Source organism: Canis lupus, chromosome 26 (assembly GCF_011100685.1).
Source record: "Canis lupus familiaris isolate Mischka breed German Shepherd chromosome 26, alternate assembly UU_Cfam_GSD_1.0, whole genome shotgun sequence".
NCBI classification, from domain to species: Eukaryota; Metazoa; Chordata; class Mammalia; order Carnivora; family Canidae; genus Canis; species Canis lupus.
The window spans coordinates 38,705,616-38,730,906 of NC_049247.1; the positions used below are offsets into that span (position 1 = coordinate 38,705,616).

Below are 25,291 nucleotides of genomic sequence, written 5' to 3' on the forward strand. Positions count from 1 at the left end.
GGCTCGGGTCACGCGGGCGGGCGCGCACTGCGCATGCGGCTCCGGGGACGCGGGCGCTTGGACCGGGTGCTCGCCCTCCCCGCCCCCCCGCCGGGCACCCACCTGGGGCCGCAGCCTCCTCCCACACCGTCAGGTGCGCGGGCCGCGGCGTCTCCCTCCCGAGCAGCGCAGCGCACACGCCTCCCGTCAGCCCCGCGCCCACCACCAGCGCCCGCGCCATGGCCTCGGCTCCAGGGCCCCCCGCGGTCCCGGCGGCCGGCCTGCAGGGGGGAGGGGGGAGGGAGGACGGGAGGGGAGGGGCCCGGGAGGGGAGGGGCGGGGCGGGGCCTGGAAAGGGGGCCGGAGCGGCGGGAGGATGGGGGAGCGGAGGGGGAGGAGGGGCGCGGGAGGGAGAGGGGAGGGGCGGGGGCGGGGAGGCGGGCCCTGGAGGGGAGGGGCGGGGCGGGACCTGGTAAGGGGGCGGGAGGGGCCGGAGGTGCCCGGGAGAGACTGGGACGGGGAGAGGGGGGGAGGGGGAAGGGAAGGGGAGGGCCCAGGAGGGGGAGAGGCGGGGCCCGGGAGGGTGGCCGGGCCGGGAGGGGAGGGGCGGGGAGGGGACCTTCAAAAGGGGCGGGAGGGAGGGAAGGAGGGAGGGAGGGGCGGGGGCGGTGCCCGGGTGGGGGAGGGGCGGGGACCTTCAAAAGGGGCGGGAGGGGCGGGGGCGGGGACCCGGGAGGGGGCGGGGACCCGGGAGGCGGGGCCAGCCCCGGGTGCGCAGGGGCAGGCGGGGGTGCAGGTCCCCCCTCCGGGAGCGCAGCGGCTCACCTGCCACCTGCCACCTGCCGGGCCCTGTGCGACGCCCCTGCGCAGTGGGTGCAGTGATGTCTGCGTGTCACAGCCGCGGCGATATTTGTTAGACATTTTACTTATTTCTTCATGAGAGAGGCAGAGGGAGCGCCGGCTCCTGGGGACCCCGCTGCGGGCCTCGTCGGGGACCCGGTCACGCCGCCCCATCCCGGCGCTGTGGGGCCCAGGTGGTGCGGCCCCCCCGGGTCAGAGCACCGCGCTGGGGGCAGGCCTTGCTCACGGCTTGTGTAGTACGAAGTGCACAGGACAGAAGGCAAATAGTGAGCAAACTGGGGCACCGTCTGATAATACTCCGAGAATCCTAAAACTGGGTCTTTTCAATGAGACGTACCAGGCCTACACTCTGATCTTGAGAAAATAATAGATAGACATTTCTGTAAAAATGCGGGCACCTCGATGGTACTGGGGACACTGGAGTGTGCAGGGACTCCAGCGACCGGGTTATGGGTGTGCGAGCATCTCCCTGAAGCTGCTGGGGAAATAGGCCTTCGGATATTTACGGATGTATAGAAAATGACTCCTTCTGTGGTGCTCAAACACTTGCTACGAAACCAGAGTTTAAATCCCAGAGTTTAAATCCCAGAGTTTTGTAGATACACGTGGAGACGAGTGCCCGTGCCGTGTTAGGTAATCATGAGAGGAAGCAGATGCACTTGCGTTTTTCTATTAGTTTCAGATATTTGGTAAAGGCCGTCTGTATTGATTTATTTGTCATGAAAGAAAGTAAAGCTGAAAAAAAAAAAAGAAAGAAAGTAAAGCTGATCTGGTAGCTGGAAGCGTCTCAGTCCCTGCCTGAAAGCCGTGGACCATCTAAGAGGTGTCCCAGCCACGTTCTAGGATCTCGGAATTGTCCAGAAAGGGTACCTGAGGGGCTCCTTCGGCTGCCCTGTGCCACCAGCACTGCAGCCCCGTAAACCCGGCATCAGGGTTTCGGCCCACGCAGGTTCCCCCTGGGTTTTGAGTCTGTTCTGCTCCCGTCCACCATCGCCTCTTGCTTCCTCATCTCCGAATCCCGAAACCTCATGGTCCTCCTCAATTCCTTCCCTTTTCCCACTCTTGCCAGACTGTCAGTCCTCTGGGTTTGGCCTCTTGCCCTTTGTCTCCTAAGCCCAAGGCCGTGCAGTTGCACACCAGAACCTCCGGCTTCCACTCCCGCCAGAAACCATCCACGGGGCCTGCGTTAGGGCACGCTCGTGGGCACGTAGCATTTTGACCAGAATCACCACCGGATGGATGTGTTCTTAAATTCGAGCAATTGTTACAGTCTGTTTTTTAGAGACAGAGAGCTGGAGGGAGCACGCATTTAGGATTATTGTGTCATCTTGGAGAATTGACTCCGTATCATTATGTAAACATTCTTTTTATCTATAATAGCATTTTTCTTTTTTTCTTTCTTTTTTTTTAGCATTCCTTTTTCTGATTCAACTTTGTTTGAAATTAACATAATTGGTCCAGCCTTCTTTTGGTATATTTCGCTCTACCCTTTTAACTTAAGTATCTGCGTTTAACATGAATTTCTTGTAGAGAGCACACAGTTCAGTCCTGCTTTTTAAAAATTTAATCTGATAAAAAATTAAATAATCTGACAGTCTCTGTCTTTACCCATTGTACTGAGACCATTTGCCTATAAGGTGATTATTGATTAAGATCTACCAAGTTGTAAAAAAAAAAAAAAAAGATCTACCAAGTTGTTCTATATGTTGGCAAATTAAACACCAATAAAAAGTAAGTTTATATATATATAAAGATCTACCAAGTTACTCCTGCGCTTATGTTCTTTATTTCTTTTTTACTTCTCTGGGTTTAACTGAGCATTTATTTTATTCCATTTAATCTCATTTATCGGCTTATTATTTATACTTCTTAAGACATTTTTGGTGGTCTCCTTAGGGTTTACAATATACATTTTAAGATGATCTTAGCCCATCTTCAAATAATGTCATACTTTCCACCATATGGCTTGAGTAAAAAACTAAGACCTCGCTCATGTTGTCCATAGGGATAAATCTTCAAAACCTAGCAATACTTTCAAGACTCTTGCTTCTCTATTTGTTTTTGGGTTTTTTTTTTTTTTTTGGTAAGATTTTATTTATTAATTAATGAGAAACACAGAGATGTGTGAGAGAGAGGCAGAGACACAGGCAGAGGGAGAAGCAGGCTCCACGCAGGGAGCCCGACGCGGGACTCCAGGACCACGCCCCGGGCCCAAGGCAGGCGCTAAACCGCTGAGCCACCAGGGATCCCCCCAACCTACGTTTCTGACTTCTCTTGGCCGTCGTCACGTGTCCTGTGCTGACTGAATTATTTGATGCTCCTGCATGAGCAAAGGTGCTAAACCTTTACTCCCGCAGTTCTGGAGTGTTCAGCAAATGCTTTTTTTAATTTTAACTTGTATTTCCAGGAGCTGTTCATTGGCGTTAGTTCTTCACCCTTTTCCTTTAATGGTGTGATCAACAATATGTTCTTGGAACACTGTAGAGAGGGGCCCCCCCGGGTGGCTCGGGGGTTGAGCATCTGCCCTCGGTTCAGGGCGTGACCCCAGGGTCCCGGGATCGAGTCCCGCTTCGGGCTCCCTGTGGGATCTCCCTCTGCCTGTGTCTCTGCCCCTCTCTCTCTGTGTCTCTCATGAATAAATAAAATCTTTTTTAAAAAAAGTAAATAAAAATTAAAAAATAGAACGTTATATAGAATTTGGGGTTGTTACGACCATTGAATAGAGGTAGCCATGCTGGCTTGGCATGCTTCTCATTACCGTAGTCTGTAGGGACCGTATAGCCCCCACCTTCACGTGCACCCCCAACCTCCAGAATGGGTTAGCAGAGCTCTAACTGCAGGGTTGGGGTCCATGGTTGGTTACTGTGATACTGTATCTTTCTGGGAAATTTGGAAATGACAACTAAAGAACGTAGGTTTGCAAAATAGCCAGGACGGGTGTGTTTATATTTACTCTTCCTAGCCACCTTGGTCTTTTCTCCTCTTTTCTATTCCTGATCCTTGCGAGGCAGGCTCCTTCTCATTTTTTTTTTTGTTGTTGTTGTTGTTGTTGTTGTTCCTTCTCATTTAAGACCCACTTAAAAGTCACCTAAAAGGCGCCTTCTCTAAGCTACTTGACTTAAAACAACCACCCCATGACTCTCTAGTGCACTGACCTGCTCTGTTTTCCTGCATGTCAGTTGATCACATTTACAAGTTCTCTTGCTTTCTTACCTGCTTACTTATGTATTGTTACGAGAATCTCCACACCAAGGGGCAGCATCATTGTCAGAGTCAACAGAGTAACCCTGACAACTAGAATCAGAGTTAGAATTCCCAGAAACAGAGCTCCCGGGCTGTCTGCCTAGAAGGTATACAGGCCTTTCAAGGGTCAGGCTTATGCCAGGGTAGGCGGGATGGTAATTCCAAGGGGGCAGTTTCAGTGTTGAAAATACTTTCTCAGAGAGTGCTTTTTTAATATTATGATATGACTGTAATAGTATGAAAATATCATGCCAGTCCGCAAAGGATGTCTACTCTATGAGGCGCAGCTCCATCTGCCCTCGCTGTGTTACTGATAACTTCGATAATCATTGATGGCAAACGTAGCAGTTTTTAGATGGCATCAAATCAAGATGAATAGCCTCACAGGGTTGGTGTAAGGTGAGGAGTTTCAGAGATTTCAATAGACGTCACTATTTATTTAGTTTTGTTAAATCACGCAACAAAAACGGACAAGGTTATTAGAACACTTACCTTTGTATCTAGAAAATAATTCTACAGAATCAGGGAAAGAGGGCTTGGAATTTTACTCGGCCTCGGGCATCGGGATGGCTCAGTCACTTAAACATCTGATTCTTAGAAAAAAAAAATCTGATTCTTGATCTCAGCTCAGGTCTTGAACTCTGGGTGGTGAGTTCAAGCCCTGTGTTGAGATTACTTAAGAAAAAAAAAAAAAAGAATTTTACTTGGCCTTAAGTTCATGATGAGTTAACAGCAGAAGAGAGCTGTCGAGACAAAAAGTAGATCTAAACCTAAGCCATGAAGAGTGAATTAGCGTGTGCAGATCGAGAGAGGGGATGGTCTCACACCACGTACACTGGCCAGATCATTTAGAAAACTGCGTTCAGTGGTTTTAAGAGAACCATTCAGAAACTGATGCCATTCCGAAGAAAAGTGTCCAAGATGGTAAGCAGGCTTGAGATGACCTTATTTGAATAGGTAAGAGGGTTAGAGATTTCTAGCCTGGAGAAAACTTTAGGAAAACATGAAGACTATCTTCAAATAGGTTAAAGACCGTAAGAGACAAAAATAATTGGACGTATCAGCGTACTGAAGTCCATGGAAAAAAACTATAAGAAAGTAGATTCTGATTTAACTCAAAGAAGATGTTTAAGGAATGTTTTTAAGTAGATGCATTTAAAATGGAATGCGTTTCCGCATGAGGTAGCTCTCCACCTGGGACGCCTTCAGGCAAAACCTGGGTGAGCACGAGGGGGAGGCTATTGCAGAAGGAAATGAAGAATTGCATGGGACTGGAGTCCTCCAACTGGGTGCACAGGAGTCCTCCAACTGCATATGATGAGTAAATGAAGATTTTCTAAGTGGTAACTCAGTTGTAATTTTAAGGAAGCCAATTTCCACATTCTCGGCCGCTGAAAGGAATTTTTACTGATAGGTCTGTAAAAAGCTTTGTGTCCAGCAGACTCTCCTTTCCTAACCGTATCTCTCACAATTGCTCCTTACTAACTTTACAGAAGGAATCTCAAGATTTACCCACCACCATGAAACATTAGCGTATTCTGGATTTAACTATATATTTACCTTATCAGTTTTATAGTTTCATGCGATTTCCTGTCACTTAGTAACCTCCTTTCATTTCAGCTTGAAAAAGTCCCTTTAATGTTTATCATGAGGCCCATCTAGTGATGAACTCCTTCCGCTTTTACTTTCTGGAAAACTATCTTCCCTTCAATTTTGAAGGGCAACTTTGCTGGGTTGAATGTTCTTGATTGGCAGGATTTGGTTTTCTTATTTTCCTTCCTTCCTCCCTCCCTTCCTTCCTTCCTTCCTTCCTTCCTTCCTTCCTTCCTTCCTTTCCCTCCTCCCTTCCTTCTTTCCTTCAGTACTTTGAATATATATTTCTTGCCACTCTCCTGACCTGCTGAAAAATTTCCTGATAGTCTTATGGACATTCCATCATTGATAACAAGTTTTTTCTTACTGTTTTAAGATTCTCTCCTTGTCTTCAACTTATCACAATTCGATTATAATGTGCCTTGGTGTGGGTCTTTTGGGATTCATCTCTTTGGGGACTTTATTGGCTGCCTGGATCTGAATGCCTGTTTCTCTAGATTATGTAAATTTATAGCTGTTATTATTATTATTATTATTATTATTATTATTATTATTACTTTAATGAGCTTTCTGCCCATTTCTCTCTTTCTTCTTCAGGGGCCTGTATAATGTGTATATTGGTCCACCTGCTGGTGTCCCATAAACTCTTAAACTATCCTAAATCTTTCTCATTCTTTTTTCTTTTTGCTCCTCTGATTGGATGAATTCCACCGCCCTGTCTTTACTAATCTTTCCTTCCACTTGATCTAGCCTGCTGTTGAAACTCTCTATTGAATATTTCAGTTCAATGATTATATTCTTCCTTTATGTGATTTATGTTTGGTACATTTTAACGTTTCCTGTCTGTTGAAATTCTCACTTTGTTCATGCATTGTCCTCTTGATCTTGGGGAGCATCTTTATGACTTAATTTGAAATCTCTTTATCATTATCACTGTTTTTTTTTTTTTTAATGACTGTTACTTACTTATCCCCATTTCATTAAGATCTGTTTCTAGAGTTTTATCTCATTCTTTGGTTTGGAATATTTTCCTGTGTTTCTTCATTTTCCTTGACTCTCTCTATTGGTTTCTGTGCATTAGATGAAATAGCTGCCTCTCCTAGTCTTGGCACAGTGCTCTCATTATAGGAGATGAACCTCATCGATAATCCCAGCATATACTTCTGAATATCCTTTGTGATTACCCAAGCCACTTTATTTGTTCGTGGTGTCTCCCAGTAGTTGAGACCATCCCAAAACCATTACTATCCTAAAGAGAAGGATCATAGTCTGTGCCCAGATACAAGCCAGACCATTAGGCAACAACTAAGAAAGTGTGTATTTAGGCCTTTTCCAGGGAGAAACTGGTGGATGGGCATTTTTGCTTGTTTCCTCCACACTGGGCCTGGGTATATAAGAAAGGAGAGGGTTGTTTGTGAGCCCATCAAGAATTTCTTCTTTGTTTGCTACTGTCCTGTGGGGTTTTTAAAAGTAAATCCCATTTGTTATCAGAGCCAAACAATCCAGAGGCCTGTCCCTCAAGAGGCAACCACAAGAGCTGTGGTGCTAGATATGTGTCCCAGCCTCCTCTGGGGAGATACTGGCTACTTGCAGCGGGCTAGAGAGAAAGCAGGGGAGGTGCCCAGACACTTCCATGATCTCTGGGGAGGATACAGTCAGCCCCTACACGTCTGCTAAATTAGAAACCTGACCCTCAGGCTGAAGCTTTTGAAGTATGCAAATAGACCTCATTTAGGGGAAGACTGAGAGTTGGGCATTTTTTCCTACTCCTTCTGTAGAACTTCAGCTACTGATTTTTTCTTATCTTTGTTATTTTCTCACATAAGCAGTCACTGCTATAGATTGTCTTCTAAGTACAGCTTAGCTGCATCTCACAAATTTTGATGTGCTGTATTTTCATTGTCAGTTAATACAAAATATTTTCAAATTTTGCTCTTCTTTGAACTACAGGTTATTTAGATAGAAATGTGTTACTTAATTTCCAAGTATTTGGGTACTTTCTAGGATTCGTTCTTATTATTGACTGTTAGCTCAGTTTTGTTACGGCTCACGAACTTTGTATGGATTCTATGGGTCTTTTCTATGGGGCAGACTGTTGGTGAATGTTTCTTGTATAGTGATGATGGATATGTATTCTGCTCTTGTATAGAATGTTTTATACATGTCAATTAACTCAAGTTGGTTGATAGTATTTTTCAGGTTATCTATATCCTTGCTAATTTATTGTCTACTCATTCTACCAATTACCAAAAAAGGAGAGTTGAAGTTACCAAAAATAGTTGCAGACTTATCTCTTTCTCTTCCCAGATCTATCAGTTTTTACCTTATATATTTAAGTCTTTGTTGTTAGAGATATAGACATTTAGGATTATTGTGTCATCTTGGAGAATTGACTCCATATCATTAGGAAACTTCCTCTTTATAATAGCATTTTTCTTTTTTTCTTTCTTTTTTTTTAGCATTCCTTTTTCTGATTCAACTTTGTTTGAAATTAACATAATTAGTCCAGCCTTCTTTTGGTATATTTTGATCTACCCTTTAACTTAAGTATCTGTGTTTAACATGAATTTCTGGTACAGAGCACACAGTTCAGTCCTGCTTTTTAAAAATTTAATCTGATAGTCTCTGTCTTTACCTAGTGTACTGAGACCATTTGCATATAAGGTGATTATTGATTAAGATCTACCAAGTTGCTGCTGCGCTTAGATGTTCTTTATCTCCTTTTTACTTCTCTGGGTTTAACTGAGCATTTATTATTATTCCATTTAATTTCCTTTATTGGCTTATTATTTATACTTCTTAAGACATTTTTGGTGATCTCCTTAGGGTTTACAATATACATTTTAAGATGATCTTAGCCCATCTTCAAATAATGTCATTCTTCCTATCATATGGCTTGAGTAAAAAATTAAAAACTTGCTCATGTTGTCCATAGGGATAAATCTTCAAAACTTAGCAGTACTTTTAAGACTATTGCTTCTATATTTGATGTGCTTTACACCAACCATACATATATACTTAAAACTCATTGCTGTTGCTGCAGTAACTGCCAGGAGGAAGAACAGAAACCTATTTCAGGTTTTTCAGAGCATTGGAATCATGTCTTAGTAATTTTATTTTTTTTCAAACTGAAGGCAGTGAGAAACTACCCTAATAACCATTGTAAATATGCTCTCATTTTGCATATGGGAAAGTAGCTTAAAAAATGATAGAAGGTTGGATTTGATATTGCACTGAAGTTAAAGTTTCATTTTATTTTTTTCTTCTAGAATAATATTTTTTTGGCTTCCTTATGACTCTGTTTAGCAACTTTTGCTAAAATTTTGCTATGATTGACTACTTTGAAGATACATATGTTAAGCACCTAAAATCAACAAGAACAGAGAGGTATGGCTGTAATGTTTTTCATTGTTGTGGGGTAGATCTAGAGTCAAATTAATCAGTTTAATGCCAGAGGCTGAAGAAAAATAACCCTCAAACCAGCTTTTAGGGAATTATATTTAGAATAGCTGGGTGTTATTAATAATACAGATTTTGGTACCTTCATATTTTAAGTACTTTTGCTAACTGGGTGATAATCTTTAAAAATGATTATTTAAAGTCTTAGTTGCTTTGAATTTTAATGTTCTTGTACAAAACTCAATTTTTCCATTCTACTTTCATCTTTAATATCTTATAAAAGTTTGCCCTAAACAGAGCAAAGCACCAGTGATTGGTCCACGGAATAGTATTTCACCAGACAGCCAGCATAAATGGAAAATTATGGTGATCGACTTAAAATGACATAATAATGATAATCCGCTGTATTAGGTACAAAATTGCAGGTAACAGTAACACTTTATTGGGGTAGGAATTACTAATTCTACAACATCTGTGTGACTTTAATAGTGACCTGTTATATTCAGAGTATCATTTCAACATGCAAGTATTATAAAATTATTGAGATATTTTACATTTTTTGATTTAAGCCTTTAAAATCCAGTGTGTAATTTACTCCTATAAAAATGTCAATTTGGGAGCTAAATTTTTTATCAGACATACTTGTTCTGTGTTCAGATTTCATAAAATTCATGCTTAAAAGAGTAATGTCACATATCCAAGGTGTTCAATCATATTTCAAAGTTGTTCAGCAACCGAATTCACTACCAATAAATTATTTTTCTTACAAATTTGCATCTACTTTGACAATTACAAAAATTTTAGGAGAATTAATTTGACTTTGAAGTAGTATATCAATTTAAAAATTCACCTGTCCAAAGTTAAGTTAATTTGAAAGCTTACATTAATTAGTCTTATTAATATCATATTCATCTTAGAGTTTAAAAGAAACTCTAAATTTATCAGTATCACACAAGGGGTTCTTTCAATTTTTTTTGTAGCTACTTTATATAATGCTATTAGTTAGAAATAAATCCACATATTGATTCCTGTTAGGAAAATGAGGTCGTTATTATTGATAAGCATTACGGAAAGCTTCCACTTAAACATAATTTGTAGTACATTAATAAGGTAATAAATGAGCATTTTTCCTCCATCATATTGATGAGAAAAGATTGAGGCACACTGCCATCATTTTTTTTTTTTTTGACTACTGGATAGTTGATAAGTTTTAATTTTATTTCGGGGCAGTCTTGAATTAGAGTTGACAATACACTCAATCTTTTAAAAATCATCCATGACTCAATGAATGAGCTTGGATAAAAATCACAAGACTCATTGTTTCCTATTTCTTTCAAGAGTTATGGAAGCTGACCATCATTCTTAGCATTTGCATATGCATATGAGTGATTTTTGACAACTGTATCCATGACACTTTTTATAAAGTCTGCTTCAGAAAACCGAGCACATGCATTTTTCAATATGTATCAGTGGGATGGAACAATAAAAAAAAAAAAGTACTAATCTCTTGGGTTAAGAATTCCAATGAAAAGAACCAACTTGAAGGTTTCACACTTACTGATTTCAAAACTTGCCACACAGCTTCAATCATCTAAACAGTGTTTTACTGGCATAAATACTGACACATACCAAGGGAACAGAAAAGAGAGCCAGAAATAAGCCCTGCATATTCTGACAGTTCAGTTTACGCCTGTTTTCCAAGTTAATTATTTTTTTTCAAGTTAGTTATTAATGTCAATTCGTTTTCAAAAGTTTCTCATTCTGGATGATAAATGCTGCACTTGTTCCAGCCACACTGCGAAGAACTTTAAATTCTCTGCTAGGAAACAAGGCCTGTATACACAGTGAGCTTCAGTATCGGTTTACTATGGACAGTTTCCAAGAAACTAGAGAGATTGGAGAACCAAGTAGCCTTGCCACCCACCCGACGAGCACTTTTCCAAAAACATCTCCAAAGAAGAGTATCTAGATTGTGGCTGCAGATGTTATAAATGCTTTTCTTATGCACTTACATTAGCAAATTTCTCTCTCTTCTCTGGTAGAAAAACTTGGTGATAATGTTTTAAAATTTGCTTTTCTCCTTCCCTAAAGAGCGCACACATTATACCAAATGCAATACAAACCTAGACCAAAAGGGGGAAAGCCCAGTTTCCATAAATGAAAGCTTTCAATTAGCAAATACATGGAGTTTAGAACTTTCAAGTCTAGCTACTTTACAGCAAATTGTTAAATTATCGCACTGGAGACTAAACCTAACAAAATGTATAGGAAAGACACACACAATTATTTGTATGTAAATTATTTCTCTAAGTTGCTGGTGTTCGTTTGTTCTCTTAAGTGAAGAAATCTAATATGTATTAAATGTCAGCTATGTGACTAGCATCCTACTAACGAAGCATCATCTCACATTTACCAAATTTAAGTTTTATCACAGCCCAGAGGAGTAGCTGTTTTTCACATACTATCGGTGGAGAAACTGATGCTCAGAGAGGTTAAGCAACTTCCTTTAAGTCGCAAAGCTTGTGAGTGGCAGAGCCAGACGTTTTATAAACTCTGCATAATGCCCTTCCAGGTATAGTGCCTGGTTTATTGTACAAGGTCATGAGATCCATGTTTTTGGAGAGAGAATGTGGGTAGTGACCTTGGTGGTTCCCTGGTTTCTTACTTTTTTAGAAAGAACTTACCAGCTTCCCAGAATTTAGGATTTTGTCAAAATTCCCATTTCTGTAGGCAATAAAATCTAGATGCTGAGAGGCTAGATAAAAGTTAAGTCATCCAAGCTTCCTAATCTCTTCACCCATCCCACCCCACCCCCCCAAAAAAAACCAACAACCTTTAAATATATTTTAAATAAATATTAGTCTGGTAAGTATTATTACATCATTAATTCAGGTATCAACTTACAATGTAGGATAAGGCTTTTGGAACTAGGCTAAACAGGTCTACAATGGAAACCCCACAGAGGGGTTTGTGCTACAAAAGAGGGTAGTGGGAAGAGCATGGATCTGGGCCTGAAGCAGGAATGAATTGGAATCTTGCTGCCAATTACACATTGTACGTCCTTGGACAAGTTAATTTTTCAGAGCTTTGGCTTTCTGACCTGAAAATGGAGATATTCCCTAACTCAGAGATTTAGTTCAACAGTCGAATGGTATCACTTGCTGCCATTTTAATAGTATTAGCATCTCCTTCTCTCTGTAGGTCCCACGTGTCCTTCCTTTTCAGAGTGATGTCTTTGGTTTTCCTTCTGGGAACTACCCAAGCTGTCTTTCGATCTGGGAACCCCGAAGTGAACATGAACATTGTAAGTTGCTAGGAAATAAATGCTAAGCTGCTGGGAAACGCTACTCCTTAATTGGGGGGAGGGGGCTTTTATTTTAATATATTCCTGCATTTAAATCTTTCCATACGGGTCAACTAATAGTCCCCATTACTCTTCTGTAGCTGCCAGGTTCCCCTTCAGCCTTATATCATCCCCGGATGAAAATATATGGAAATATATTCAAACACCTTTATGGAGGACTTAGAAATTCCCTTTTGCGTGCATGCACGTACACACAGATTTCAGATCTAAGCTCAGCTATGAGCATAGACATGCAAACATTCGTGGGTCAACGTATATTTTAAAATTGCATATGGCTGAGTGGGTCAAAGTCTGAGTGATCAGTAGTTAGAAAACTAGTAATGTGTAGGACTGATGTTTGGCAGGTGTTCTAAAATAGCTGCTACTGAACGGATCAGCGAACTAGCAGGAAAAAAAATTATCCCGAGCTTGAGAGACAATACAAAGGTCCATTATTACATTAATAGGTCAGATTGGCATCAGGTTACATTACGGACCAGCTATCTTATCCTAAACAGCTTCTTTTTTTCTCTTTATCAAGAGCCAAATCATTTCCTATTGGGGCTACCCGGATGAAGTGTATGATATTGTAACTGAAGACGGTTACGTCCTCGGCCTTTATAGAATTCCTTACGGGAAGACAAACAATGACAACTCAAGTAAGATTCAATTCTGACAAACTGGCGACTCCCTGGGCCTGGGGTTCTTAACTTTTCCATTTCCTCTCAGTGAGTTTTGGACAAGAAAAGGATGTAAAGATTACGTGCACAGACATGTCTCTACAGGCCTCTCTCTCTCTTTTTCTTTTTTTTTAGATTTTTAAAAATTTTTTTATGATAGACATAGAGAGAGAGAGAGAGGCAGAGACACAGGCAGAGGGAGAAGCAGGCTCCACGCAGGGAGCCCGACGTGGGACTCGATCCCGGGACCCCGGGATCACACCCTGGGCCAAAGGCAGGCGCCAAACCGCTGAGCCACCCAGGGATCCCCCTCTTTTTTTAATATTTTATTTATTTATTAATGAGAAACCCAGGCAGACACAGGCAGAGGGAGAAGCAGGCTCCCTGCGGGGAGCCCGATGCGGGTCACGCCCTGGGCCCAAGGCAGATGCCCGACGCCGAGCCCCCCGGGAGCCCTATGTGCCTCCCTTCTGGAGGGACCATTCTCGTGGCCTCCTGTTGACAGGCTGGTTTTAGCGTCGTGGAACACAAGCTGTTCTAAGCTTTCTCTGGCCACTTTACTCACACGTAGGGATTCTCTACATCTCTTTGTTTTGCGAAGGGTTACACGTGGTGCCCGGCCCCAGTCTCTGTAGGTCTGATAAATGGCTGGCTAGAGTGTCCTTCCCGGCCTGGCCTTGCCCGGCTCCTCCAGTAATGGCAGAGGGGCCCGGGTGGTGCAGCCGCGCTCCCCTGGCCCGCGACAGGTGCATCACCATCCGCAGGTGCGCTCACAAGCATCAGGCCCTCCATTCGTCACTAGGGCTGTGATCCAGTATCGGCCGCTTCCCAGCACAGAGCGTCCTGATCCCTTTTGCCTCTTCATCTAATTGCTCAAATAAAAGCCAGCCTTTTCTTTTCTTATTTTATTTTATTTTATTTATTTATTTTATTTTATTTATTTATTTATTTATTTATTTATTTATTTATTTATTTATTTATTTTATTTTAGGCTTTCTCTTTAGATTGTCTCCCTGAAAAGAATGTTTCTCGTAGCATAAAATACCCTTTTAAGTTCTCGTTTTAAACATTAAAGTGCATTTCAGGGAAGATGCTAACTTGAAGCAACTTCGATCAAGGTCATTCTGTGTCCATATAAAGGTCACGGCGGCTGGACGTAAAACGTTCGCCTAGGTCTGACATAATCATAGTCATCATTTTTCAGCGTCTGACCTGATTTCACGAATACTATAATAACATATGGAAAGGTAGTTTTAAAGATACAGCGGGGTGCTTCGGAGCCGTCGGGAAGCCAGGCCGGAGACAGGATCCCGGCGCCTGCGGTCGCTCGGCTGTGCCGTCGGAGAAAGCCCGCGGGTGCAGGGCAGGGCAGGAGGCACGGGCCCAGGGCCCCACCTTGCAGCCGGGGGGCTCGGGTGGCATCGCTGCACGGGTTAGTCATTGCCCAAGGCCACTGGTGGGCAGATGCTCTGGTGGGCTCAGGGGCTGCCCCTTGGCTGGGGGGGCACAGGGAGGGGCAGCTCCGAGGAGCACCTGGAAGGGGTGCCCAGGGCAGCCAGCCCAGCCCCGCTGCCCGGGAGGAGGCAGGTGCGGCCCCAGGACAGCAGGGCGCACCTACTGCCTTCCCTGGACCCTGGGTCTGTCACATCCCGCTCGCTTCACCCAGCACAGGGCTACCGGGGGTGGCAGGCCCCGTTCCTGGGAAGCCTACGAGAGGGAGGCCAAGGGAACAAAGAATGACACAAGCCGCTGCAGCTGATGCCAGCGCCGCGGTGGCACCACCCGTGGCCGCCCGCGCAGCTGCGCCGCTGATGGGGCAAGTCCGGCCTTCCCTGGAAGGGTACTGCGCCCCTGACCGGTCACGCCCTGGTCCTTGCACAGCTGCCGGGGCACAGGCCTGCGACCGACAAAAGGCGTCCCGTGATCACGGGAATCCCAAATATATCGTCCCCTCCTCATTCTCTTTCAGAAGCCCGCGAAGAGACGTGAACTTTTAAGGATTAGAATAATCACATATCTGACAGCAATGTGGGCGCTCATATACATCTGAGTGTTTTTATTGTTTCATTTTATTTTACTTTGTTTGAGAGAGAGAGGGAGCGAGCAGAGGGAGGGGGAGAGAGAAATGAAACGTGACCGCATCGTGCACCTGGTCGCTTGAAAAAATTCTTCATTGATCCGTGCTAACCGACTCTGACGTACGATGGGATTAAACGTGGGTGATTCACCCTATTTATACAGTAGAAAATTTTAAAATTTTTCTTTAAAGCTTCCAACGTCGTGTATTAGAAGCTTGAATTTCAGAGGAGATGCTTGTGCAGATACCACAAAATTTAAAAAGAAATTTTCTGCATTTTTTTCCCCCTAGCTCAGAGGCTGGTCGTATACTTGCAGCACGGCCTGTTCACATCTGCCAGCAGCTGGATTTCAAATCTCCCTAACAACAGCCTGGGCTTCATTCTGGCAGATGCCGGTTATGACGTGTGGATGGGGAACAGCAGAGGGACGACCTGGTCCCGGAAACACACGTACCTAAACACCAATTCCAAAGAATTCTGGGCCTTCAGGTACAAATGATATCAGTAATGCTTTTCACCTTGTAAGTGTGTGAAATATTGCATTTTGCTTTCAAATGAAATAAAGTAGAATAGAAGTGTCTTCTCTCCATCAGGTCTTTTCACGGACCATCACAGACTTATGCAAGTGTTGGCTTGAAAATTAGAGTACTTGTGTGATTTTAGGGCGTTTCTCATTTTTCAGCAGTAACTTTTATTGGCATTAATCATTTTGTTGGCCCTCCCCAACTGTTTTCTTTCACCCCATAACCTATAAATATATGTTTATCTCCCTGCACGTAGAATAAACAGCCTCTTTATAAGACTACCTTGGAGGCATTTTCTTTCCTTGACTCTGTTCTCCCAGAGGTCTTTATTCAGTAGGTACATTAATGCACAAGAGGGGTGGAGGGAAGGGCCGAGGGAGAGGACGGATCTCAGCGGACCCCACGGCCAGTGCAGACCTGACGGGGGCTCGATCCCAGGACCCTGAGCTGCCGGCCTGAGTGGCTATCAGGAGTTCAAGCCCAGCTGGCTGAGCCCCAGCGCCACCTATTCTTCCCTCCCCAGGTCATGACCCTCAGGTGTTAGCATCGCATCAGTGGCAAGGGGATTCCAATTTCCCTTTTTCTGTTGTAGTTTTGACGAGATGGCAAAATACGACCTGCCGGCCTCGATCAACTTCATCGTGCGGCACACGGGACAGGAGGGAATCTTTTATGTAGGCCACTCCCAGGGCACCAGCATCGGTAGGCCCCGGGGGACTGTCGTCGCGCTGCGTGGGGAGCTCCAGAGAGTTCCCTTTCTGATATTTCCCACTCATTTTTTCTCCTTTCCCCTTTATTCCCTTTCAGTATTTTTTATACAATGGAATATTCCTCAGCCATTACAAACGACAAATACCCACCATTTGCCTCGACGTGGATGGTACTAGAGGGTATGATGCTGAGTGAAATAAGTCAATCGGAGAAGGACAAACATTATATGGTCTCATTCATTTGGGGAATATAAAAAATAGGCATTGTTTTTAATACTAATCATCAGCATCATGTTGTGATCAATGTGCATGTCTCAGGCTGGGCGATCGGCACTTGTTTGATAAGGGAATTAAGAAATGAATGAGTCAATGAATTGGTCGGAGCATACCGAATGCGCTCTTAATTGCCATGATGTCGTGTCTTACGTGCCAGTGATTGCCTAAGAATCGTTCATTTCTGTCTTATTTTCTTTCAGCTTTCATAACATTTTCTACAATTCCAAAGATCGCTGGAAGAATCAAAGTCTTTTTTGCCTTAGCTCCAGTTTTTTCTATTAAAAACTCAAACAGCCCTTTAATTAAAATGGCATACAGGTGGAGGTCATTGATAAAGGTATGTTACTCCTTTCCTTCTCATAGTTGATAATCCAGAGTGACAATAATTTTGTCCTTTCAAAATAAAAGGTCTTGACTATATTCACATGAATTTAATTTTTTGGTTTCATTGACACTGGATTCTTTGTTTTTACAAAGGAATAGTAGGATAGTACTCATAATACCTTTGGACATCTCATTGTGAAGGAAAATCCAATAGTCAACTTATCTCTATCTCCTGCTTTCAAGTTTTGTCCTTAATTTAAATGGTTTTTAAAAGATTTTATGGAATTATTTATTTGAGAGAGAGAGAGAGAGAGAGCATACGACTGAACAGGAAGGTGGGGACAGGGAGAGGGACAAGCAGACTGCACTGAGCCCAGGGCCCGGCCTGGGTCTCGATCTCCCAACCCTGAGATCATGACCTGAGCCAGAATCAAGAGTCAACCACCTAAATGACTGAGCCACACCCAGGAACCTCCCTAATTTAAATGTTTTAAACTAATGGGAGACAGTGCATTTGATTATAAATATAATGACTTCATCACGCCATTTCTTGATTAATTATTTCTTAATTAATTATTCCAAATATGAATAGAGTGAATCTGTTTTGCAGACTTTTTTTGGCAGCAAAGACTTCCTCCCTAATACCTCATTTAAAAGATTTGTTGGTTCAAAGCTGTGTCCGCTGAAGATTATTGGTAAGATTTGCCGTGATATCTTGTTTATGATGTATGGATGTGACCTGGAGAACTTAAATATGGTGAGAACAAGTTGAATTTGAAATGTATTTCGTCAAAAAAAAATGAAATGTATTTTGTCAATTATTAGAAAGCAACTCTTAATAGTACTTACTTCATGCCCGGTGTGTCATTTTTATGATTTATCCACATACACTAATAGATTCTTAGCCTTTCTGCTTTTGTGACTAGACCAACACCCTGAACCTAATCAGAATTAGCATTCTGGGATTATTTTGTGTTCACACCTGTCTTTTCTCTGTAGAGGACAGAGAGAGGTGCTATGATGGGTATCTTTATTGGCCGTTCCTATTGGGTGTTAGTTTCCCAAAGTTTCTTATATGTAAGTTGTCCTGCCCTTATATGCTGCTTCCTAATACTCGTACCTTTTCTTGTTGACCCTTTTGTAATCAACATTAGTGCCTGCTGGTTATCTTACACGCTTCCAGCGTTCATCAAGATTCCTGGAGTGGGAGACTGTTAGGTACTCAGGCTACTATTCCCAAGGCCATACGGGCTGCCTGTGCTTAGATGCCGTTACAGGTGCAGGCATTCATTCTAAGACTTGTTCAGCACATTAAATTAAAAACCCAGATTTAGCAGAAGCAGCTGTGGCGTTTAGACTCCAGGTTGGCTCCTGCACCTGTACCATTTAATGATTTCTCAGCGAGAACCAATTTATTCATTCAAAGAAAGAGAAGTTGTCAAGATGTCCGTTCTTACCAACTTAGTCCACAGGTTCAGTGCAATCCCAATCAAAATCCCAGCAAGCTAGTTTAAGGATATTGACAGATGACTTCTAAAGTTTATAGAGAGAAGCAAAACCCAGAGTGACCGACACAGTATTGAAGGGAAAGAGCAAAGTTGGAGGACTGATACTATTGACCTCAAGACTTATTACTAAAACTCACAGTGTGGGGTTCGTGAAAGAAGAAACAAGGAGATCAATGGAACAGAACAGAGAGCCCAGATCTAGGGCCCCATAAATATCATCAACAGATCCTCAACACAGGACAAAAGGCAGTGCAGTAGAAAAACCATAGCGTCTACAACAAACAGTATCAGGACAACTGGACATCCACATGCAAAAAAATGAACCCAGACACAAACCTTATTCCTATACTTCACAAAATTAACTCAAATTTGGATCATAGACCTAAAGATGAAATGTGAGACTAGAAAGCTCCAAGAAGATGACATAGGACAAAATCTAGATGAGCTTGGGCTGGGCAGTTACCACCAGGGCGGTACATTTGTTACAACTGATGAACCTACATCGACACATCATGAGTACCCCAAATCCGTAGTTTACAGTATGGTTGCTCTGGGTTTCCACATTCTATGGGTTTTATTTTTTTATTTTTTTTTCATTCTATGGGTTTTAGCAAATGTATAATGACATGTATCTACTATTACAGTGTCACATAGGAAGTTTCACTGCCCTAAAAATCCTTTGTGCTTCACCTATTCATCCCTCTCCCACTCAACTCCTGGCAACACCACTGTCTCCCCATTTTTGCCTTTTCCAGAATGTCATATAGTTGGAATTATACAGTGTGTAGCCCTTTCGGATGGCCTTCTTCCACTTAGTAGCAAAGATTTAAGGTTCCTCTGTGTCTTTCCATGGCTGGGTGGCTCATTTACTTCCAGTGCTGAAAAATATTCAATTGTCTGGATGTACCTCTGTTTACCTATCCACTCACTAAAAGGACATTTGGGTTCAAGTTTTGACAATTAGGAATAAAGCGCTATAAACCTCCACGTGCAGATTTTGTGTGAACATAAGTTTTTGACTTGTTTGGCTAAATACTAAGGCGCGTGATTGCTGGATTGTATGCTATGGATACACTTTATTTTATGAGACCACCCCACCGTCTTCCAAAGTGGTTGCTCTATTTTGCATCACCAGCGGCGGTGAATGATGTCTCTACCTCCTCACCAGCATGTGGTGCCATCAGTGTTTTGGACTTTTGTCATTTTCATACGTACGTAGCAGTGTCTCATTGCTCTTTTAAGTTGCATTTCCTTGATGACATATAACGCGGAGCATCTTCCCGTGGTCATCTGCTACCTAAATATCCACTCAGTGAAGCATCTAAGTCTTAAGCCCATTTTAAAATCAGGTCGTTTGTGTTCTCATTGTTGAGTTTGAAGAGTTCTTTGTACGTTTTGGGTAACAGTCCTTCCTAGGTATGTCTTTGGCAAATATTTTCTTCCAGTCTGTGGCCTATCTTCTAATTCTCTTGATATTGTGTTTTGTAAAGTGGACGATGTTAACTTTAATCAAGTCCAGCTTGTCAGTTACTTCTTTCTTTAAACTATTTTATTTAAATTCAATTTGCCAACAAAATACAACACCCAGTGCTCATCTCATCATGTGCCCTCCTTATTGCCTGTCACCCAGTTACCCCATCCCCTTACCCCTCTCCCCTTCTGCAACCCTTTGTCAGTTACTTCTTTCTTAGATTGTCCCTTTGATGTTTTATTGAAAAAGTCATCACAAGACCCAAAGCCAACTAGATTGTCTTCTAGGAGTTTCATAGTTTTGAGATTGACATTTAGGTCTGTGTTCCATTTTGAGTTAAGTCTTGTGAAGGGTGTGAGGTATGTATCTCGATTCTTTTTGTTTGTTTGTTTTTTATTTTCCCTATTGCATATGGTCAGCTAGTTGTTCCGACACCGTTTATTGAAGAGACTATTGTTTCTCTGTTGTATTGCCCTTTCTCTGTTGTCAAAGATCTGTTGACTATATTTGGGGGGGTCTATTTTGGGGCACTCTGTTCCATTCTGTGGATCTATTTGTCTCTTCTTTCACCAATACCACAGTCCTGATCACTGTAGGTTCATAGCACATCTTCAAGTTGTGTCAGGCCGCAACGTTGTCCTTCCCTTCCCATATTGTGTTGGCTGCTCTGGGTCTTCTGCCTCTCTGTCCTAGAAGCAGTTTGTTGATATCCTTAAGATAACTTGCTGATATTTTGATAGGATAACATTGACATTGTATGTCTTGTTCACTGAGGGAGGCTCCCAGGGACCTTGTAGGCAATAGGAACCTAGATGACGGATGGACGTGAAGGCTGTTGTGTTGCTGATGGCTTCTCTGAGAGTGTGTAGAACTTCGGACCCCAGTTAATCATGGAGAGGGTTTCTTTTTAAATCTCCTAACTGCCCTTGGGAGGCCCTGGGCTGATTTTGAGCTAATCTCAAAATGAAACTTCAGATCTTCAGCAATTGACAAATAACTTGAAGGAAAAACTGAATTCAGTCCTTTGCTTTTTTGAGTGGTTCTTTTTTTCCCCCATTTTTCCTAGTATTTTCTTTCTATCTTTTCAGTTCTTCAGTGCCTTCAAAAGGAGTGCATGTGTGTGTGTGTGTGTGTCTGTGTGTCCTAAGAGTCTTGATTGATTTCTGTATGGAATGACAATTACATAACCTAGAAATCCAAAAATAGCTTCTACATTAATACAAAAATTACACATTCAATGAGTGTATTTATTTGTATATACAAATAAATGTATTTGATTAAAATAAAATTTTATCTCTTTTTATTGATACTATTTATTTAAAAAAGAATTTTACATTTTATTGAAATTACTTAGTATAGTAAATGTTGAACATCATGCTTCCTCTGGTTGGGCTAAGTATAAAAATAATTTTTTCACCCCTCAGAGTCGTATGGATGTGTATATGTCACAAAACCCAGCAGGGACATCTATTCAAAATATGGTACACTGGAGTCAGGTAAAACTTTTCAAGTACATTTTAGTATGATTTTATTTATACTACTTATGGTTTATGCCATCATTCTAGGAGTTATGCCATTGCCATAGGATGATAAATTTAGGATAAAATGAAATGATTGTGGGTATCCCTGGGTAGCTCAGTGGTTTAGCACCTACCTTTGGCCCAGGGCGTGGTCCTGGGTTCATGGGATCGGGTCCTGTGTTGGGCTCCCTGCATGGAGCCTGCTTCTCCCTCTGCCTGTGTCTCTGACTCTCTCTCTCTCTCTCTCTCTCTGTCTATCATGAATACATAAATTTTAAAAAATCTTTAAAAAAATGAAATGATTGCATAATTGTATAATTATGTTAATATCATAATCTATTAGGTCCTCTAACCCTAAGCAATGATCAGAGCAACATAGTTATTTTCTGTTTTACAAATGAGAAAATGTTAATTCAGAATAGTAGACTAGGAATCATCAAGGCCATGTTCATCGTTTGACTTGGCCGAAGACTCAGAGCTATTTCTTTTAAAAAAACATCTAAGACTAGAACACAGGTGTCCCAGTGCCTCGCCTCTCATTAGACTACACTTTCTCCTCTGTTAAGTTATGAGCTCCATGAGGACCATGAGCAAGTTTTATTCACTTTTGTACTTGGCCAAGAGTTCTGCGCAAAGAACGTTTGTTGAATGATATTGATGATGAAAAAAATCCAATGTGAATATCATCTTAATGTTGTGAGCCAGGATAATACCCTAGAAAGAACAGTATACTTCAGATCAAAATATCAGACACTGAATCCTTTCTCTGAACCTCATTGGCAAGCTCATTTAATCTTTACGAAGTCAATTTCCTTAATTTTAAAAATGGAGTTAACAATAATGCTCTAACAAAAATATTATGAGAGTTCAATAGGGTGATGATTTTGAGTATTATTTAAACTTAATAAATACTTAGAAATTTAAAGTACCACTGAGATATGCTTTAAGGACTTTCTCATTTAAAAATGTTTAAATCTCCTAGGTGATTGTTTGAGATAAATAATTAAAAATCTTTAACTTATCTTTAGATTTAGGTCATTCCTGACAATATCTAGGCCAGGAAAATCTAAGTAATGTTTGCATTTATTCATCCACTTAAACAATATTTATTGAACACCTACTAGGTGCCCTGTACTATTCTATGCTCAGGGTATATATATGTGTACTAAATAAATATTCCTATCCTCCTTAAGCTTACATTCTAGTAGCAGATACACAGATAGTAAACAATAAACATAGCAAATAAATAAATCATTAAAACTTTAGAAGAGGATAGAAGCTATGGAAAAGCAAGATACAGAGATTTGGGATATTGGGTAGTGGGTTGTGTTTTTGGATTTCATTTTTATTTATTCATGAGAGATACACAGAGAGAGGCAGAGACACAGGCAGAGGGAGAAGCAGGCTCCACGTAGGGAGCCCGATCTGATGTGGGACTCAATCCCAGGGCCCCGGGGTCATGATCTGAGCTGAAGCAGACACTCAACCACTGAGCCACCCAGGAGCCCCATAGGCAGGCTCTAAGATACAGGCCAACGATGGAATTCCAGATGGTCGAGAGAGTTTTAGGAGTTGGGAGGACTTGAGAGGAGGTAAAATGCGGGGTGTATTAGAGTCCCGGAGAAGATGGGTAACCTGAGACTCTGAATCTTCCTGCAATGAAAACATTATTAGGGGGGAAAATGGACACAATCAGATTAGACCTAGTAGGCTCAAAGCAGGTAGTGGTGGTGAGGCTATAAGTATGGGGGGTGAAACAAGAGGTGGCTTCTGGCACATGCTCTGGAGCACTGTTGTTTGAAGCAAGGGTGTTTAGGGAAGTGTCATTGTAGTCTGGGGCACTGAGTCCTCAACACTCACTTTTTTTTTTTTTGGAAAGATTTCTTTATTATTTTAGAGAGAGAGAGAAAGAGCAGGGGGAGGGGCAAAGGGAGTTGAAGAGAGAGACTCTCAAGCAGACTCTGATCTGAGAACCAAGCTCATCGCGGGGCTCAATTTCACAACCCTGAGATCAGGACCTGAGCAGAAACCAAGAGTTGGACGCTCAACCGACTGAGCCGCCCAGACATCAGTAGACACTCACTTTTGACCTCTCTGCGTGGGCTGAGGATTTCTGGGGAAGGTTGATGAGGCCCTAAGCACACAGGCCCCCTTTAACAAGGGTAAAAGGCCTTGGGGATTTGTGCATTTATATAAAGATGATAGAGTCATAGTCTGTAGATTCCCCTCCTCCCTACCTCCCACTCCTCCCAGTTCTTGTCCTGTACAGAGGAAGGGAGGAGCGAGGAGGTCCCCCTGCACCTAGACCAACAGGCCGGGGACAGAGGGGCGCACGTCCAATGAGCACCTCACTTTACCAGCTGCACTGTAACAAACAAAGGAGTGTCATCTTGCTTTTAAATTTTTTTCTTTCAGCTTTTTAATTCCAGTCACTTGAGAGCTTTTGATTGGGGCAGCCCTGCTCTGAACTTGGTTCATTTTAATCAGGTACATAATTATGTATAGGCTAAAAATGATCCCTTTGATCAGTTCAGAGGATGTTGCTACAGAAAAAGGCTCATGTAAAGTCCGAGAGGACAACAGAGTGAGAAGGACCAACAGATGAGGATCGCCATGGTTTGGATCCATATTGTCCCATCCTAACCCAATGAGCTTTTCCAGGTTTTCTGTATGTTTCAACAACAAATATCTTGGATGAGCCTGGGGAAGTTTACAGGCTGTAGAGCAGTTCATCCTCCCCCAAGAAGAAACTCTGTGTGCATAATATGCATAGCTCTGTGGTTGGCTAAAGAAGAAAGAAAAGGCATAATATGGTTCTTGACCCTAAAACTATTAACTGTATTTGGGAAGATAAGACAAACCCATAATAATGAGGGAAAAGATAAAAGTCAATGAGAAGGTGGTAAAAATTGTATGAGGAGGATGACAGAAATCTTGAAGAATTAGAACCCGTCTGTCATCTTCAAAGTTACCCTGTTCACCATACTTTTCTGCCTTCGCTAAACTCCATGCCTGATCTGGTCTGCTTGTGTAAAACTCCAGAGTTTTGATCGTAGAAAGATCAAAATCAATACGATCAGATTTAACTTCGACTGCCAATATTTGCCATTTATTAATAAGCATATTGCCAGTTACACAGCCACAGAAACTTTTGATTAAAATACCTTCATGCTTTATAAATAAAAGTGAAATTATCTCTGTGGAATGTCTGCACACCCTGAATTAGAGCAAACTGTCTCGTTTTGATTTGTATCTGATCTATTTCTAAGTAGAAAATCGTAATAACGATTCTTTCAAATGCATTGCTTCCATAGTGGTAATTATTTTAGACTGAGTTGATTTAATAATTGCATTAATTCATCACTTAAAAATTAGTAAAGAACACCTTCCATGTGTCATTTTCTGTCTTATTTTTACTCGTTTGCACTTAGGCCACTCCTCCATTTTATAATGTGACAGACATGAATGTGTCAACAGCAACCTGGAATGGAGGCAATGACTTGGTGGCGGATCCTGAAGACGTGGAGAATTTGCTTTCTGAAATTACACACCATATTTACCATAAAACTATTTCTTACTACAATCATATTGACTTTTTGTTCGGATTAGATGTATATCAGCAAGTTTACCATGAAATCGTTGACATTATCCGAGGCAGTCTATAAAGAACTACGGTACTTGGTGTTGAAGGAGCTATAAAATTTCTCTTAAAATCCAATCATTTTTTCTTGCTCTGTATGTTTTCCCAGTTATTTAAATAAAGTCTGGATTTTTTCCCTATT

At 42.0% G+C, this 25,291-nt stretch overlaps 2 protein-coding genes across 11 annotated transcripts in view; one reads left to right on the forward strand and one right to left on the reverse strand.

Moving 5' to 3' along the window:
• The window catches only part of RNLS (renalase, FAD dependent amine oxidase), a 277,680-nt gene extending 277,424 nt beyond the window's left edge, over positions 1-256 (reverse strand). For 4 of the 6 annotated variants that reach the window (XR_005379569.1, XM_038576057.1, XM_038576058.1 and 1 more), the window contains exon 1: positions 103-255. Coding sequence is in view for 5 of the 6 variants with exons in the window: in XM_038576057.1 (XP_038431985.1) it covers positions 103-220 (118 nt within the window). In the remaining variant the exon portion in view is untranslated. Of the gene's footprint in view, positions 1-102 lie in introns of all 6 variants that reach the window. The other 2 variants (XM_038576056.1, XM_038576053.1) reach the window with 2 other exon arrangements.
• On the forward strand, positions 1-25,291 carry LIPJ (lipase family member J). Of its 5 annotated transcripts, none has more exons than XM_038576051.1 (11): positions 1-133; positions 8,946-9,063; positions 12,277-12,379; positions 12,960-13,077; positions 15,467-15,665; positions 16,293-16,402; positions 16,887-17,023; positions 17,621-17,767; positions 21,414-21,485; positions 23,925-23,996; positions 24,941-25,291. In XM_038576051.1, the coding sequence occupies exons 2-11, from the start codon at positions 9,005-9,007 to the stop codon at positions 25,172-25,174; spliced, it is 1,251 nt and encodes a 416-aa protein (XP_038431979.1). In that variant the 5' UTR covers positions 1-133; positions 8,946-9,004; the 3' UTR covers positions 25,175-25,291. The 5 variants fall into 5 exon arrangements, 4 of the variants coding, with proteins under 4 accessions (XP_038431979.1, XP_038431978.1, XP_038431977.1 ...); XM_038576050.1 differs by lacking the exon at positions 1-133 and adding an exon at positions 4,141-4,190; XR_005379568.1 differs by lacking the exon at positions 1-133 and adding an exon at positions 4,197-4,482 and having other exon boundaries at positions 17,621-17,705; positions 24,941-25,017.